We start from the raw sequence: 14,594 nt of genomic DNA on the forward strand, positions 1-14,594 counted from the left end.
CCTCCTGCCATTCCTGTCCTCCAGGTCTAGTGGAGAGTAGTGCAGCTAGGTCTGCAAATGTGGGTTTCTGCTTTGACTTTTGGCTCATCACTTCTGTTTTCTTGGAGATCATGTTGTTATCATGCCGGTTCATTTGACTCAATTGGGCATTGGTTGCCGGTGTATCTTGCTTCACTGGTCCAGTTCGCTGAATAGTGTGTTGGGCCTCCATGAGCTCTGTATGAAGCTTGCTGACTTCCAGTTCCAGATTTGTGATTCGCTCAAGATAGATTCCTTCATGGAGTTGTTGTTCTGCTTTCCAGTTGGATAGCTCCTCTGCCATGTGTGCTTGCACTTGTTCTAGGACCGCCTGGTACATTTCCTGTTGCTGTGTTTGGGCTGCTTCTAGGGCCCCTACTAACACCTGGGCGTGCTTGCTCGCATCCAGTAGGGAAGACTGGTGCTTTGACCTACCAATCAATGACTTTTGTAGGACCTTTCGTTGTCTGATTCCACTTCTAGCCTCGCTGGCCCGGCTGGGGCCCCGGCTGGATCCCCCAGGTCGCCCGCGCTCCTGGCCTTCATTTTCTTCCACGCTCATACTCTCCATGCTGCCTTCATTAATTCCAGGTTGCATCGCGTTCCCAGATCGCCAGCGGGTTGGCGTTGGGGTGACTGGCATGTCTTGTGTTTCCGCGAATTGGGAGGCCACGTTGCCCACTCCGGGGGGTGACGCGTGTGATATACCACCACCACGGGGTCTCAGAGCCTCCATGGTGGTTTATAGGTGCCAGAAGGCCCCTATCGGTCGATTGACGCGTGAAAAAGACGTGTTTCTCTCAATTGAAATTTCCAGGCAATTTTTTTATTTCTGATATGATGCCGCTACGGCAAGAAACCCCTTTTCAACACGTTGGAATTATGCGAGGATACGCGTCTCTTTGTGTGAGAACTCAGGATACTGATTTGGGTGGGTTTGGAAAATGTTATCAACAGGGTGTTGACAGATGACTTTCGCCTTAATATATACTGTGGTGACAATATGTGGAAGCAAGCTTGACCACAAATCCAGGAGAAGAGGATGAATGTGAGTACCCTTTACTAGCCCAGATCGCCCAGGTCGAAAGCAGTCACGCTCATCCTCACCATGTGTATCCCCAGGTCTCTATAAGCTTCCAGACCAACTCACTGACCCCGTCTCGATGGCCAAGGGCGTCTGCTCTGGCAATCTAAACGACGATCTTTTCGCATTTCTCTCCGAAACTTCAGACAGAAGCAAGGGTTTTTCCACAATTTACCAGGATGCCGGAGATGAGTCCACTGTGGGACCAAGACAGCCAAGGTTAATCGAATTGAGATTTAGAATGACATCGATCCTAAGCTCAAGAAGCTCGGCTTCAAAAGATGAAAGTTGAGCAAGTGGAGTGTCTCGCCATGTCAGCTACAGATAAATGATAGCGTACTAATACATATTAGTAGAAGTTGAAGAGTCAGATGCGGTTTGAAAGAAGCCCCCCCCAAACTGCAGCGGGCCGTTTGAACGAGAACTTGAAGGAAGGTTGAAAAATCCGCCAGCTCGATGCATCTCACCACGACTTCGCCCAGGCTGATCAACAACAAACCGTTATCCAAAAGTCTGCAGTTTCAAAAAACGCAGGTGAACTCTGATATATCCAGCGTATTTCATTAGAAATAATATCTCATGCTTAGAAAGCTTGATGTTACTATTGTCGTGACGAGTAGTGAGTGATGCGAGTCCGATTAGAATAACCCTAACTATGCCTTCCGCGCTTTACCTTACCAATGTAATTGGAGGAATGGCAAATGATATACTTCAGTCAACCTACAAGGTTATATGGAACAGAGCTCCAGTTATAAGACCCATGGAATTCGAGCTTGGGCTTTTTGATATGACGGGAATCACCGATGATGCGGAGAGATGCCAATTGATTAGTATCAGTCCCATTTGAGGACCTTTGATTCACAGGCGGAAAGGATTTTAAATGCTATAATGTTCTACTTGGAAGATGTGCTTATAAAGTCAAGAGGTTCTGTTCCACACTCTGAAGGGTACCAATGCACGACATTATTTATTCTCTAAACTTACTATACTGGGATTATCTCCGATAGAATAATGGCTGTACGTCGTCAAGTCCGACGTGGCTCAGACCTGAGCTTAGAGTGTTTGCCGATGTATCCATCATTCGCTATTAAAACTCTTGATATAACCCTTCTGCCTTTTCTGATTGGTAAATATATCTTCAGTAACCCTGCCGAAATCCATGACCATGATAGGCCACAGAATGTGTAACCTGGTTTGACACCATGAGTCAGCCATGTATTTGTCGTCCATAACCAATATAAACCAGGATATACCAACTACCTTCAAGCAACGCATTTTCCCTCTTATGCTTCAACCAGCATCCGTCAAAATGTTCCTCCTAGCCCTCCCGCAGGAGCTAATCATGGACTTTGGGACTGATGTTAATTACAAGGGCTACGATGGTCGAACTCCACTGGCGTTAGCGGCGTCCGGGGGACATTTTGAGGTCAAGCGTTAACAACGGGGAGCCTAACGAGGATACCTCCAAGTACAATAATCTTGAGAAGAAAGTGGGCAAATTGGAAGCGATTTTGACTTCAAGCATAAGAAGGATAACCAATCATGTTGAGCAAAGAAATGACCAGACAATTATGGGGATTATACCGGCGACGAATGGACTAAGCACCAAACTAATCTCTATGGATGAAAGACTGACAAGATTGGAATGTGAAATAATGCGATAAGGAAAAAGCTGTGTGATTATTCCGTTTGTATAGTCTCGGTTCTTTTCTCCTATTGCCCAAATCATTTGATCTTTACTTTGTTTACGTCTTACACGGCATCGATACCGTCCGGAACTTCAGAAAAAAGTTGGTGAGATGCACAGGGCTCTCTCTCTTGTTCTTAATTCCGTCAAGAGGTTGCTAACTCGAATGTCACAGGATTCGGGGTGTCTTGTCCGGAGTTTCCTGTTATTCTACATGATTGAGAGGGTCTATTTTATATCATTGCTGCATAGGAAGAACCCGAAGATAGACAATAAAATCCTAAATATTTATCGACTGCTCCATTATCTGTCTAGATAGAATAGATATTCACTTTCTCTCTCAACTTGCCAAATACTTAATATCTACAAGCCACCACCTAGCCACATCAATCGAATCAACCAGTTGGACTGTCATTACAAATTTCTGCTGTCAAAAACTCAGAAAAGCAGTACACAATGTACAAGAATCACAAAATGGCAAGATAACTTGCAAAAATAAAACATATAAAGGAAAAAAGAAAAATCCAAATCAAAGTGAATGAAATGCAAGACCAGTCTCAAGAGTTAAGAATGAAGATGTGTCAAGTCAAGGCAAGTCAAGTCAAGTTGGCAATGTGTAAATATATCGATCAACATAGGAAAGAAAACGAAATGAGTCTAGTAATTCATGCGGTAGGTTTTCGAAGGAAAAGAATGAATGACAAATGTTGTCGAAAAAGAAACCAGGCACCAAGAAAAAAAAAAAAAAAAAAAAAAAAAAGAATGAAGGAAGGTCAATGGATGACGGAACTCGAGGAAGAAATTCCGTCGCGATTAAAAAATAATGCAGTGTAGCGTAGTTTTGAGAGGTAGATCAGTGCCAGTGCCGGGGTGGATGAGCCCAAGCGATGAAAAGCAAAAGCAGAATAAAACGAAACCGGTCGCAGAACAAGATGCTAATCGCGCTGATGAAGTTGGAAATCCGCTGCAAATCCGCAATGTATCAAGTGCAAGGTGAATGGAAGCGATGATGCATGGACCAAAAGATGCACACACATACACAAAGGAGACTCGTTGAGAAACTTTTCAATACACGGCGCAGTCGCGAACTCAAATCAATGATGCGAGTGGATCCGGTTAGCGCGAGGGCTATATTTGCTTGTCCGAGAGAGGGCGCTGACATCGTGTTTGCCTGGGATTATTAGTTTCAGTTTACCAAGATTGAAGAAGGACGGAACTCACCATCACAGCACGCGCGGACATTCTCAAGACCGTCCGTCTCACGATCTTCCCTCTCAATCGTTTCCCCCAAATCGTCAATGCTCGGATGTTCATGAACATGTTCATGAACGCTTCCATCATGAACGCTCGAGCTTGAGTGCCCATGACGTCCCTTACGGCCGAATGACCCCTTAATCGTCGTGTTGAAGATCGTGCTGAGCCGAGAGGAAGAGCCTTGTCGACTTTGGTCCGGAACCAGAAACGGTGAGCTCTGGGAAGGCGCACTCAACGCTGGAGATGCGCGGCCGGGTGTTGTGGCCTGTCGCATCGACATGGCAGATCCTGCCCGTTGCTTGGGGGGAGGGTTGTTGCGTAGAGTACGGCTTTGCGACGAAGAGAACGACATGCGCTGAGTTTGGCGCGAGCTGGTTCGGAAACCGGGGTTGAATTCGTCAATGTCTTCCAGCGTGATGCTGTTTTCCGGCTCCTCGCCATTCTCGTCCGAGTTGCGGAGCAACAGGTACGACAGCGCGTTGAACCAAGTCTCGTGTCTCTGGCTCGTGGTAGCAGTGAACCTCACACGACGACCAGGGCTGACGACTTCCAAGCTACGGCAATGGAGACCCGGCGGGTAGGGGTTGTCATCGGCCACGACTCGCACAGCTTCAATCGGAACGCTCTTCGTGCGGAGTTCGCTCTTACCAGCGTGTTGCGGGTCTGACTCACTCCAGTACAAAGTACGTGTGTAAGGGTGGACCCAGAAGTAACGACGGTGTCTGGTACTCGACATCTCGCCAGAGATGTTCTTGCGCGTGTATTTCCACAGGAATTCACCAATCATCGTCTGCGTGATCGCTTGAATCATGCGAGGATCAGTGCTCTCTGCATAGCCATGAGGAGGCATAGCACCAACGCCATTGGGGTACATGTTGAAGCGCTCTTCGATCTCCGAGGCAAACGAAGAAACGGATGATTTCCGCGATACTTGACCTTGGCTTTCGCGCCTCAACTTCGACCGCGAGGAAGTCGTCCGGGATGAGCTGGCCTGGACACCTTGCTCGTTTGGAGTGCGAGGGCGCTGGTTGGGGGTACCGTGATGGCGAAGGGCGGAAGCGGGAGCAAGAGGCGGGCCCATAACATTGGGGGACGCCGGGCATTGCTCCGGCTTCCCGGCAGCCAGGATGGCTTCCCGGTGGTCAGCTGGCAGAGGCGGGTGACTGTGAGTGCTGGAGACATGACTAGCAGAGCTGTCAGGTCGCCGGGATCCGCTTGGCAAGGAAGTTGCCGATGGCCGGTGGGTAGGGCGGGTCTTCGCCTTGGGAGTCGCAAAAGGCGAAACTCCCATCTCCTTTGCGCGATCACTGTCAGGAGGCGACAGTGGGCGGGTCGAGACCCGGTCCATGAGGAGCTGATCGATCTGCTTGGACGACAAAATTGTCTGAGCTCCCTGGTCCGCCAGGTTCGACTTTGTTCGTCGGTGAGTGCGCGTAGCATTGCCAGAAATGGCGCTCAGCGGCCGTGCCCGCTCGCCGGTGGCCTTGACAGCACTGTCGGGCTTGTCATCCTCAGAAGCCATGACACCAGAAGAGACATATCGTGATTCAGCTGGTGGCACGTTCTCCTCATCGAACATAAGGGGTGCGGCAGCGGCGGTTCCGTTTGGCAGGAACTCGATAGGGCTCGTCTCCACAGAACGGATAGTGGAGAATGACAACTCAGGGATCGCGATCGCGGGGACGGCACGCTTCGTGGGCATCTCCGGCTCAGTCGACTCGGAGCTGATAGAGGAAACAGCCATTTCAGCGTTGTCATAGTTGGCAGTTGTTTCCTCAATAGGCACTGGCACTGGCACCGGTGCCGGCTCCGGTTCGGGAAGCTTAGCCGAGATCGGCTCGGTTTGTTCCGACATAATGGATGACACCGATAGTGCGGGAAGATCCGTACCTGTACCACGGTCCGCAAGGGAAACCGGTGGCTCGGGCTCGGGGAGAGTTGCCACAACAGGCTCAGTAGCTGCCGAAAAGACTGACGAGAATACCATTTCCGGCACATAGACCTCAGGCTCAGGCAGTCTTGCGACAATAGGCTCCGTAGATTGGGAGTAGATCGATGACACAAGCGTTTCTGGCATTTCCGGTGCAGGTGGTTCGACAGGCTCCGTGGACTGGGAGTAGATCGATGACACTAGCATCTCTGGAACTTCCAGCGCGGGTGGCTCGACAGGCTCCGTCGTACCTCCAATGACATATGAAGTGCTCAATTCGGGGAAGGCAGGGGCCACTGGCGCAGTCTCTTGAGTAGCGATCGAAGAGAGCTCCAGTTGAAGAGGCTCGGGAGCGGACACGCTTCTCCCCAATTCACCTGCCTCGGTATCGTTTTCGTCTGAGGTCTGCACGTTCGCCGAAGTTTGTTCGCCGTCTGTCTCAGGAGCTCCTTGTGTCGCAGAGTTGGCCATGGCCGGAATATCCTTGGACTCGGTCGTCTCGGAACCCGCAGCAGTTGCAGCGCTTCCAAGAGCAGCCCCGCCAACGGCACCAGCAGCGGCCACAGCCACAGCAGTAGTACCAGCTCCAACGGAAGTCGGCTCCCAGGGGTCGGTCATCACACCGGAATCAACCATAGCCGGCTTGGGCGGTGCATCCAGAGCGGCTTCAGATGGTCTCCTCGAGTCGGGAGTAGGGTCCATACGGGGAGTGGAGGCCCGAGAAGCAGCATCGAAAGAGGTTGATTGCCCAAAGTTAGCATCCACAGTCTCCTCACTCTCGTCACCATCAAGCTCAGCCAACTCCGCAAAGAGACTCTGTCCTTCGGGAGTCGGTTCTTCTTGCACAAAGCTTGTCGCGGGGGAGTTCCGGGCGCTCGAGGGTCGGCTGTTAAAGGCCATAGGTGCCTCGCCAGATGGTCGGCTTTTCCGTACCACACTTCTCTTCATACGAAGACGGTGTCGAGGGGGAGTGTGGTTTTGAGTGGGCGAGGAGAATCCGGCATCTTCGTCTTCACTGGTTGACGTCGAAGCAGTACTGTGGTAGGGGGAACGGTCCCGAGCCTTGGCCATCATGAGCGAAGACACGCGACCACTACGGCTACGCGGGGTGCGTCGGACCGTCTCTTCCGTCTCGGTGAGTTCCTCAGTGTCAGAGCCAGAACTGTCGGCCATGCTCTCAACGCCAGTCTGGAAAGCTTCGCTCTCCGTGGTCGTCTCCCGCTCGTTGGCAGTATCAAATGAATCGTAGGCCTCCGTGGCGGTTTGGTAGTCGCTGGGTTCATCGGACGATCGCTCACCGGGATGGCTGCGAACAGGTCCAGGAGGAGTCTTGTGAGGTGGACTAGAGGTGGTGCTCTTGTCTTCCCAATCAGATTCCTGGACCTCTTCGATCTCTGTCTTGCCCTTCCTTCCAGCACCAAGCAGGTCCGGGCGTGGGGCCTTTCTGAGGGCCTCGGGCTTGGTCTTTTGGCGTTTGTTGGAAGGACCTCCGGTTGTGGCGGCTTGACGTTTTTGCTCCACCTCGTCCCGTGCATCTTGGAGCATGCGCTTCAATTCGATCTTTTCGGTCTTCTCACGATGGATGGTGCTCTTGAGGTTCTGGATCATCCGATGAGCGTGACCGAGGGAGCTCCGCAGAGTTTCAGTCTCGAGCTGGTTGTGGCGAGGAGTGAACTTGTTCGGGGACGGTGGGGGTGAGTTATCGGGCGTCTCATTGCCTTGGTCGTCCGAGTCGTTGTCGTGAGAAACCTGGCGAGTGTTCTCTTCATGTTGTCGCAAACGCATCGCTACAGCCTTGGCAAGCTCTTCATTCTGCGAGTTCAATTCCTCGAGCTTTTGTTGCATGGCAACCCGTTCAGAGTCGCCAGAAGTAAGGTTCCGGCGCAGTTGGTGGACTTCCGCATCGTTGGCTTTTTGGGCCATCATGTGATCCTCTATGAGTCTCGCGTTGGTCTGTTTGATGTCCTCCAGTTCGCGCTCGACCAAGCCCTTATCGTTGGTGAGAGCGCTTAGGTTGCTGTTCAGCTTGGTCTCGCGATCAGTTGCTTCCCGAATTGTGGCCATGAGCTCTTGTGTTCGTGTTTCGAGGGCCCAGTTTTCGTCCTTGTAGCGCTCCTCACTCTCATCGAGTGCGCGAATCCGTTGGGCATAGCCCTCAGCCTCCAGTTCCAGGCGTGATTTCTCCAGGTTGATGGTCTTGAGAGCATCCTCACGCTCCGCGAGCAAAGCCTGCAGCTGTCGAACTTGTGCCAGCAGCGAAGTTGAAATCTCTGTCGCGAACTCGATATCATGAACGCGATTGGATGGCTGGTTACGCTGCTTTCGTGAAGGGACACTGACTTTGCTGGGCGAATTTGTACCTTGGTCGGCAAACATGGTGGCAGTGAGCGGCGACTATAAAAAACAAGGGTAAGATCATTGATTAGCAATCCGAGTAGACCTCTCAGCGGGCGCATGGAAAGCGGTCAGTACCTTTGAGTCTGCAGAAGGAGTTCCCAAATGGCCGTCAGCACCCATGCGCTTAGGAGCCAGGAAGGCGCGCGCTGACTCCCGGCCGATTTCATTGTATTCTCTTTCCAAGTCCGCGAGCTTGCGGCGCAAGTCCGGTCCAATCTCCCCTTCATCATGCTGCTCCACCTCTTTTAACTTGTCCTCGAGCTCCCGTTGCTGTTCGATGAGGGTGGTTCCCAGTTTGGACGCCTCCTCAAGCCTGCGCTCCGTTTCCGCCAGGTGAGCCTCAAGGGCTCGCTTGGCCTGCGCTGGCGACGCAGCATTCAGACTATACAGCTGGGTGTCGAACGATGAATAGCGATGCAATTCGCGAGGACCGGTGCCCTCCGCTGGGTTAGACACAAAAGGGTCATTCATGGTGAAACCACTCCCCGTTGGAGAACTATCCTCCGCACCGTTACTGTATAAAGACGTGCTCATCTTCAGACAAGTTCTGTACCGTCAGACGGTCCGTGATCCTCTGCGATTGAGGATTACAGCCGCCGTTGGAGGGGAAAAGTTTCCCGTACAGTCGTCGCCTCGATGCTCGTAGTCGTATTCTTTGTTTTCACTTTTCAAACCACGGTCATCATCCGACCTGTGTCGATTCGCGATCCAAGGGTCCTCGTGTACCGGTTTTCCTCCGCGGGTAAAGTTGTAACGAGCCGTCCAGCGACCAGAGGTGGGTGAAATGCGTCTGGGGTTGTATATGCGACGGTAAAAACAAGCTTACAAATAGCTGTGTACCGTCGGGGGGTTGGGGGGGGGCGAAACCGGTCCGCTAAAAACGAGGTCGAAGTGGTTGCGATTTTTTCTGTCGGTGTCGACCCACGATAAAGACACGGGAAACACCGAGTGGGGAAGTGAAGAAAAAGATCGTAAAGAAAGCGCAAAGTCGCAGCCACGAGGCGGGATAAAATAAGAACGGAAAACGGAGAACGTAATATAACCTGCGGGTTGGAAGGAGACAAAAGGACGGAGAGAGATCAGTGGTTGACAGGGGCTCTTCCGGTCTGGGGGAGGCGAGATCCACGACAGCAGCGCAACACACAGGAATAACAACGACAACAACAGCAAACACGTTGTGGCCGTAAGGTGGGAGGCAGTGCGTACAGGTCAACCATGAACAATTCAGCGATGCGGAAGACAGGCGCAGGAATTGGTTGGAAGTCGCAGTGATTTGGCGAGAGAGCCGAGACGCTTACGAGCTGAATGGGGAATCGGCAAGTAAAGGCAGCGCGTGCGCCATGCAGGTGATAACAATAGTAGTATTAAACAAAAGTGATAAATGAGTGACAGACAAATGAGAATCGTCGAGTTATTAGAAGAAGAACTAGAGAGAGAAAGGGTCAGGTTGAGGTAGCCTGTCCGATTCACAACGAGACAAAGCGACTCGCTGCGACAGGAGGAGAGGGGGGAGGGGGGAGGGAAATTAAAGAATTAAACACAAAAAAGAAATAGAAAAAAGATAGAGAAAGACACACAAGAGATAAGAGAAGATGAGAAGATAGAGATGAAAAAGAAGAAGAAGAGAGAGTATAGAGTAGAGAGAGGGGGGATAGAGGAGAAGAGAAGACCGAGAGGAGAGGAGAGAGAGGGAGAGAGAGCGAGAGACACAGGCGAGGGACGGAAAGAGGATGAGACCAGCGCGCGGGACCGTGCGGGCAATAGTAGACCAAGGACTCGACTGATACGTGACTATTGTGCATTTACGGGGTAGTAGTTCAGGCACTAGAGCTATGTACGATTGTCACTCATCTGTCTTCGAGAATGGATCTATCATTCTAGTTGAGGTGATCCGTATGTTTGTTTGGTTCTGTTCCTGAATACGCGTATGTACCGCCGATACCGTCCCACTGGTTTATTACGCTGTTTGTGCTGTTTGCTTATCATGTGACAAGATCATGTGACGCTGATGTAATGACACTATCGCCACGGCCTCCATCCCCGTACAATTTATCGCTTTTGATCATCGCGATTGGCAGCTTTGTCAACACGACTCACTTTCCTCACCATGACCGAAGAAACAGCAGCATCAGACGTCCCCCAATTCACCTTCAAGAAACGCTCCGCCAAGGCCAAGGCTAATTTTAGAAAGAAGCCCGAGTCGCTGCCACCCGCTGCCTCCGATTCCGACTCCGATTTCACCTCAGACGACGATGAAGAAGGTCGCAAGATCAAGCGTCGTCGCAAGAATGTCGCTGTGACGGCTTCATCAGCTACAGATGCAAATAGCCGGAAAGCAGCAGCCACAGACGAGCAACCTACCGGTACCGCCACTGCGACCGTTCCAATCAATCAGACAAACGATGCGACGAAACAGTCCAACTGGTACGACGAGGCAGATCTAAGTGAGAAGAATCTGCTGGGCACAACACGACCCAAGCCCGGGTCATCAGCAGCTCCGGATGGTACCTACAAAGGTGCGGCGAATTACCAGTCCTTCATCCAGAAGAACCCCAATGCGCCAAACAAACAATTCGGCCCCATCAAAGCCCCTACGAATATCCGCACAATCACCGTGATGGACTTTGCGCCCGACGTCTGCAAGGACTGGAAACAGACCGGCTTCTGCGGTTTCGGCGACTCATGCAAATTTCTGCACGCCCGCGAAGACTACAAACAAGGCTGGGAACTAGACCGCGACTGGGAAATCGGCACAAAGGGCAAACAGCTAGGTGGCAAGGTGGTATCGGCGCGGAAAGGCGGGGCAGCGCATGATAACGAAGAGGACGACGAAGACGAGGAGGACGAGTTTCTTGAAAGTATCCCGTTTGCGTGTATTATCTGCCGGAAGCCATATAGTAACCCCATTGTCACCAAGTGCGGGCATTATTTCTGCGAATCGTGTGCGTTGCAGCGTTACCGCAAGAATCCATCCTGTGCGGCTTGCGGTGCGGGGACGGGCGGTGTGTTTAATACAGCCAAGAAATTGAGCCAGTTGCTTGATAAGAAGCGGGAACGCGCTCGCAAACAACGTGAGCAGGCTATTGCTGCTGGAGAGGAGGTGAGCAGTGAAGAGGAGGATGAGGCGGAGGACTCGTGATGGTTAGAGTTGTCAACGCGAGGGATATATATGCATGTTTGTATAGGGTAACTAATGGACGACTTGCAGCTGGCTGCAGATATATACCGTGCTCTATTTCAATATATGCAGGGCGCCTTGTCCATGTCTAACACACATTGTATACGTCTTCTGTAGTGTCTATGCAGTACGGCTGTACTTTCCGTGTTCGTATAAAACCCATGCAGCAACAGAACAAATCAACACACCTCCTAAAATCCTATCTATCGGAAGGGTCGCTTTTGACAAAAGGCCTCCATCCATCATCACACTTCGCCATAGCCAGAGACCTGTTCCTGTAGTGTGCATTTCGGACTCTACAATACCCCAACCACTCACGAGAATTGATATGACAAGGAGCGAATAAATACCAATAAGCATCCTCGCGACGCATTGGATGAATGGTTCAGCGGGCTCGGCCATCGTTCTCTAGGAGAAAGCTTCAGCTCTAGAGACATTGACTCATCGTTTGGTTAAACTGTTAATGTGGTAGTTGATTCTTGAGAAGAGCATGCCAGTCGACCTACTTCGGTTCGGGCCAAACAGCTACATCCATAGATCTTCAAAGACACTTTCGCTGTTTCCTGAAGTTTCCAGACGGTATGGACCCTTGGTAATTGAAGTACTGCTATTTCATACCTTTACAGAGAGACATACATTGAGCGGATGAGCTTCGCTGAGCGACGAGTATGTAACAGGTCTCGTGTGCGGTGTCTAAATTGATCATATGGGCTAGTCTGGCCCTTTAAATCCACAAAAGAGTGGCTGAAACGCCTGAATTGTGTAAATGGAGCATTGATATAATTGGGAACCGTACTTGTCGAAGACCGGAAGCGGAATAATTTGGCCTTCCACTCTAGACAGAACTATGAAGTTTATATACAGAAAGTTAATCTCGTCGCATTCTGGTAGTATTTTTACACGACGGTTGGTTGAAAAGCTGCTCCAAAGGTTATTGTGATGGTGTCTGCGGTATGGTCATCATGATCATCGTCGTCATTCTCTCTGTCCTCTTCATCCTCATCCTCATATTCACGGGCTTGGATGAGTCGTTTTGGTCCGCCGTAGTCGTAGTATTCATCAAGGTTAAGATGAACATTGTGCTGGTCCCAAAGCTCTTTGCACCACTGTTTTATTCCATCTGATAGCGCCACGCTCACTTCGATATGAGACATATTGACCCGTCTCCCGTTATACGAAACCCCTTCATCGTCAGCGGCCGGATTCCAGGCTACATTGGGGACGATGGTGGTTGCAGTGTGCTCGAACATGCGATGCCGCGGCTCAACCTGCTCTATCGAGTAGTCGTCGAGCTCAACACAGCCACGCTCCTCGATTTTAGACTCCAGATCGCGGAGGTACTTCGGGTTATGGCTCTCGCGTGCATCGCTCATCAGATTGACATCTGGATCTGTGTCAATCTTGTCCCATGTTTCTGCGTAATCGGCTAGGATGCAGACCCGCGCAACGGCGGGTTTCATCGCCGGAACGCGCCGGAGAAGCTCGAGGCAAGTGGACGGATGTGGCACGGAAGGGCACCAAATGCAGTACGGGAGGAGGTAGGTCTCTGGCGTGATGCGGGAGAGGTCGTTGTTCATGATGAAACGGGCATTGATTGCCTCTAGCACATTTGGCAGTTGGGGATCCGGTTGGAGTGACCACCACTTTGCAAACATGGTGTTGTGGTAGATACCCCGGACAACACAGTGCGACTCTGTTATTGTTTTGTCCATTGTGACCGGCTCAATCCTTTGTTGCGTTCTCAACCATTTTATAACGCCTTGGGAATAAGTCGACTGACGTAAATATTTCACGGTGTTAAAAGCCTGCAGAGCATTTTCAAGAAACGTTTTGGCTGAGGCTTTGCCAGAGCCTTCAGTTTTGCCCTGTAGTTTGGCTAAGGCACCGGAGACCTATGCAATGTTATCAATACCATCTCAGATTAAAAGGCTTCATCAAAAGATCTTATACCTTCGTAAAGAGCGTCGGTATATCACCAACATCGGTGACCATGTTCTTAAGTTGGTATTTCCCTGTGTACCCATGATCCTGCAAGATCTGGGTCAACTCATCGACGTTTTTCCCGCTGACATCTTGGGTGACCGGTTTTGGGTTTGAGCTGGCGTCAATGTATTCGAGAAATTCCTGGGAAGTGCATTTTTTGACTTTGCTTGGCTTGCCCGAGGTGCAATGCGAGACGATCAATTGAGGCCTGTCGTTGATTTCGGCGTCAAGCTGATAGGTAAATCAATAAAGAGCTCGTTTGTAGGCACCATATTGGCCGAAGCAGAAGACCAGGGAGGTCAAATAACCCAAAAGGGCGAAAACAGAGAATCTCATCGGGTGGTATAAAAGATCATAGAGTAATGTTCGAGTAATCGGCACGGTCAAACAGCATTCAACGAGATTTATGGGCATGACAGACTATAGGCAATCTCGGAAGGCATTTCCATGAATAAGTCTTTTCTCTTTCTTTACATTACTCCTCGGAACTCTTCCTTCAACCCCTGATCAAATTACGGTTAACAATATTAAGTAAGTGCAGTCCGGTTAACCGTGGAACGGAAATAATGTCTCAAACCATAAGATATCGGTCTCAACGCCTTATTGCGCTTTTTGCTGTGCTTGTTGGGTTTAGGGGTGAGACTGGGTTTTATAGGGCGGCTGAAGTCCGGCGTGGAATGACGACTAAGGGGGTTTCGGAATTGGGCTCGGCTATTAAGGATAAGATGGATATGTTGGATTTGATTCGGAAGATATGTAAAGGAGTCTTGTATATTAATTATTAATTTCGTTTTTAAAGACGGATAGAAAAAGTTACATGTATATATTTGGTTTATGTTAAAACGTGCTCGATCTGCCATCAGTACGCATTTTCATGTGTATCGTTTTTGGTCATATAAAATATTCTGTGATACATAAAATGGGAGTTTGAGAGACTATTGGGCGTTGAGGAATATGCTGAAATTTAGAACTGGTTAGGGCAGATCTTATCGGCCTTATCTCGGATCGGCGACATATCGGAGACTTTCCCGCTGATCCCCGCTGACTTTATTTAAGCCTCATT

General features: G+C 50.3%; 4 protein-coding genes across 4 annotated transcripts; 1 reads left to right on the forward strand and 3 right to left on the reverse strand.

The window, feature by feature from the left end:
• ASPGLDRAFT_1344135 (uncharacterized protein) lies at positions 1-881 on the reverse strand. The gene is made up of 2 exons (XM_022541292.1): positions 450-881; positions 1-393 (listed from the first exon to the last, which is right to left on the reverse strand). The coding sequence occupies exons 1-2, from the start codon at positions 752-754 to the stop codon at positions 276-278; spliced, it is 423 nt and encodes a 140-aa protein (XP_022402064.1). The 5' UTR covers positions 755-881; the 3' UTR covers positions 1-275.
• A 3,002-nt stretch (positions 882-3,883) lies between these two features.
• ASPGLDRAFT_24413 (putative nuclear migration protein (ApsA)) lies at positions 3,884-8,841 on the reverse strand (the record flags this gene model as incomplete). Its single annotated transcript, XM_022543387.1, has 3 exons — positions 3,884-3,960; positions 4,011-8,367; positions 8,446-8,841. The coding sequence occupies 3 exons, from the start codon at positions 8,839-8,841 to the stop codon at positions 3,884-3,886; spliced, it is 4,830 nt and encodes a 1,609-aa protein (XP_022402065.1).
• A 1,483-nt stretch (positions 8,842-10,324) lies between these two features.
• Positions 10,325-11,714, forward strand: ASPGLDRAFT_45336 (U2-type spliceosomal complex subunit CWC24). The gene has a single exon (XM_022546218.1). The coding sequence runs from the start codon at positions 10,478-10,480 to the stop codon at positions 11,507-11,509; it is 1,032 nt and encodes a 343-aa protein (XP_022402066.1). The 5' UTR covers positions 10,325-10,477; the 3' UTR covers positions 11,510-11,714.
• Positions 11,715-12,444: 730 nt separating this feature from the next.
• Positions 12,445-13,125, reverse strand: ASPGLDRAFT_65409 (uncharacterized protein; the record flags this gene model as incomplete). Its single annotated transcript, XM_022548893.1, has 2 exons — positions 12,445-12,494; positions 12,564-13,125. The coding sequence occupies 2 exons, from the start codon at positions 13,123-13,125 to the stop codon at positions 12,445-12,447; spliced, it is 612 nt and encodes a 203-aa protein (XP_022402067.1).
• Positions 13,126-14,594: the final 1,469 nt, after the last annotated feature.

Source organism: Aspergillus glaucus (assembly GCF_001890805.1).
Source record: "Aspergillus glaucus CBS 516.65 unplaced genomic scaffold ASPGLscaffold_7, whole genome shotgun sequence".
NCBI classification, from domain to species: Eukaryota; Fungi; Ascomycota; class Eurotiomycetes; order Eurotiales; family Aspergillaceae; genus Aspergillus; species Aspergillus glaucus.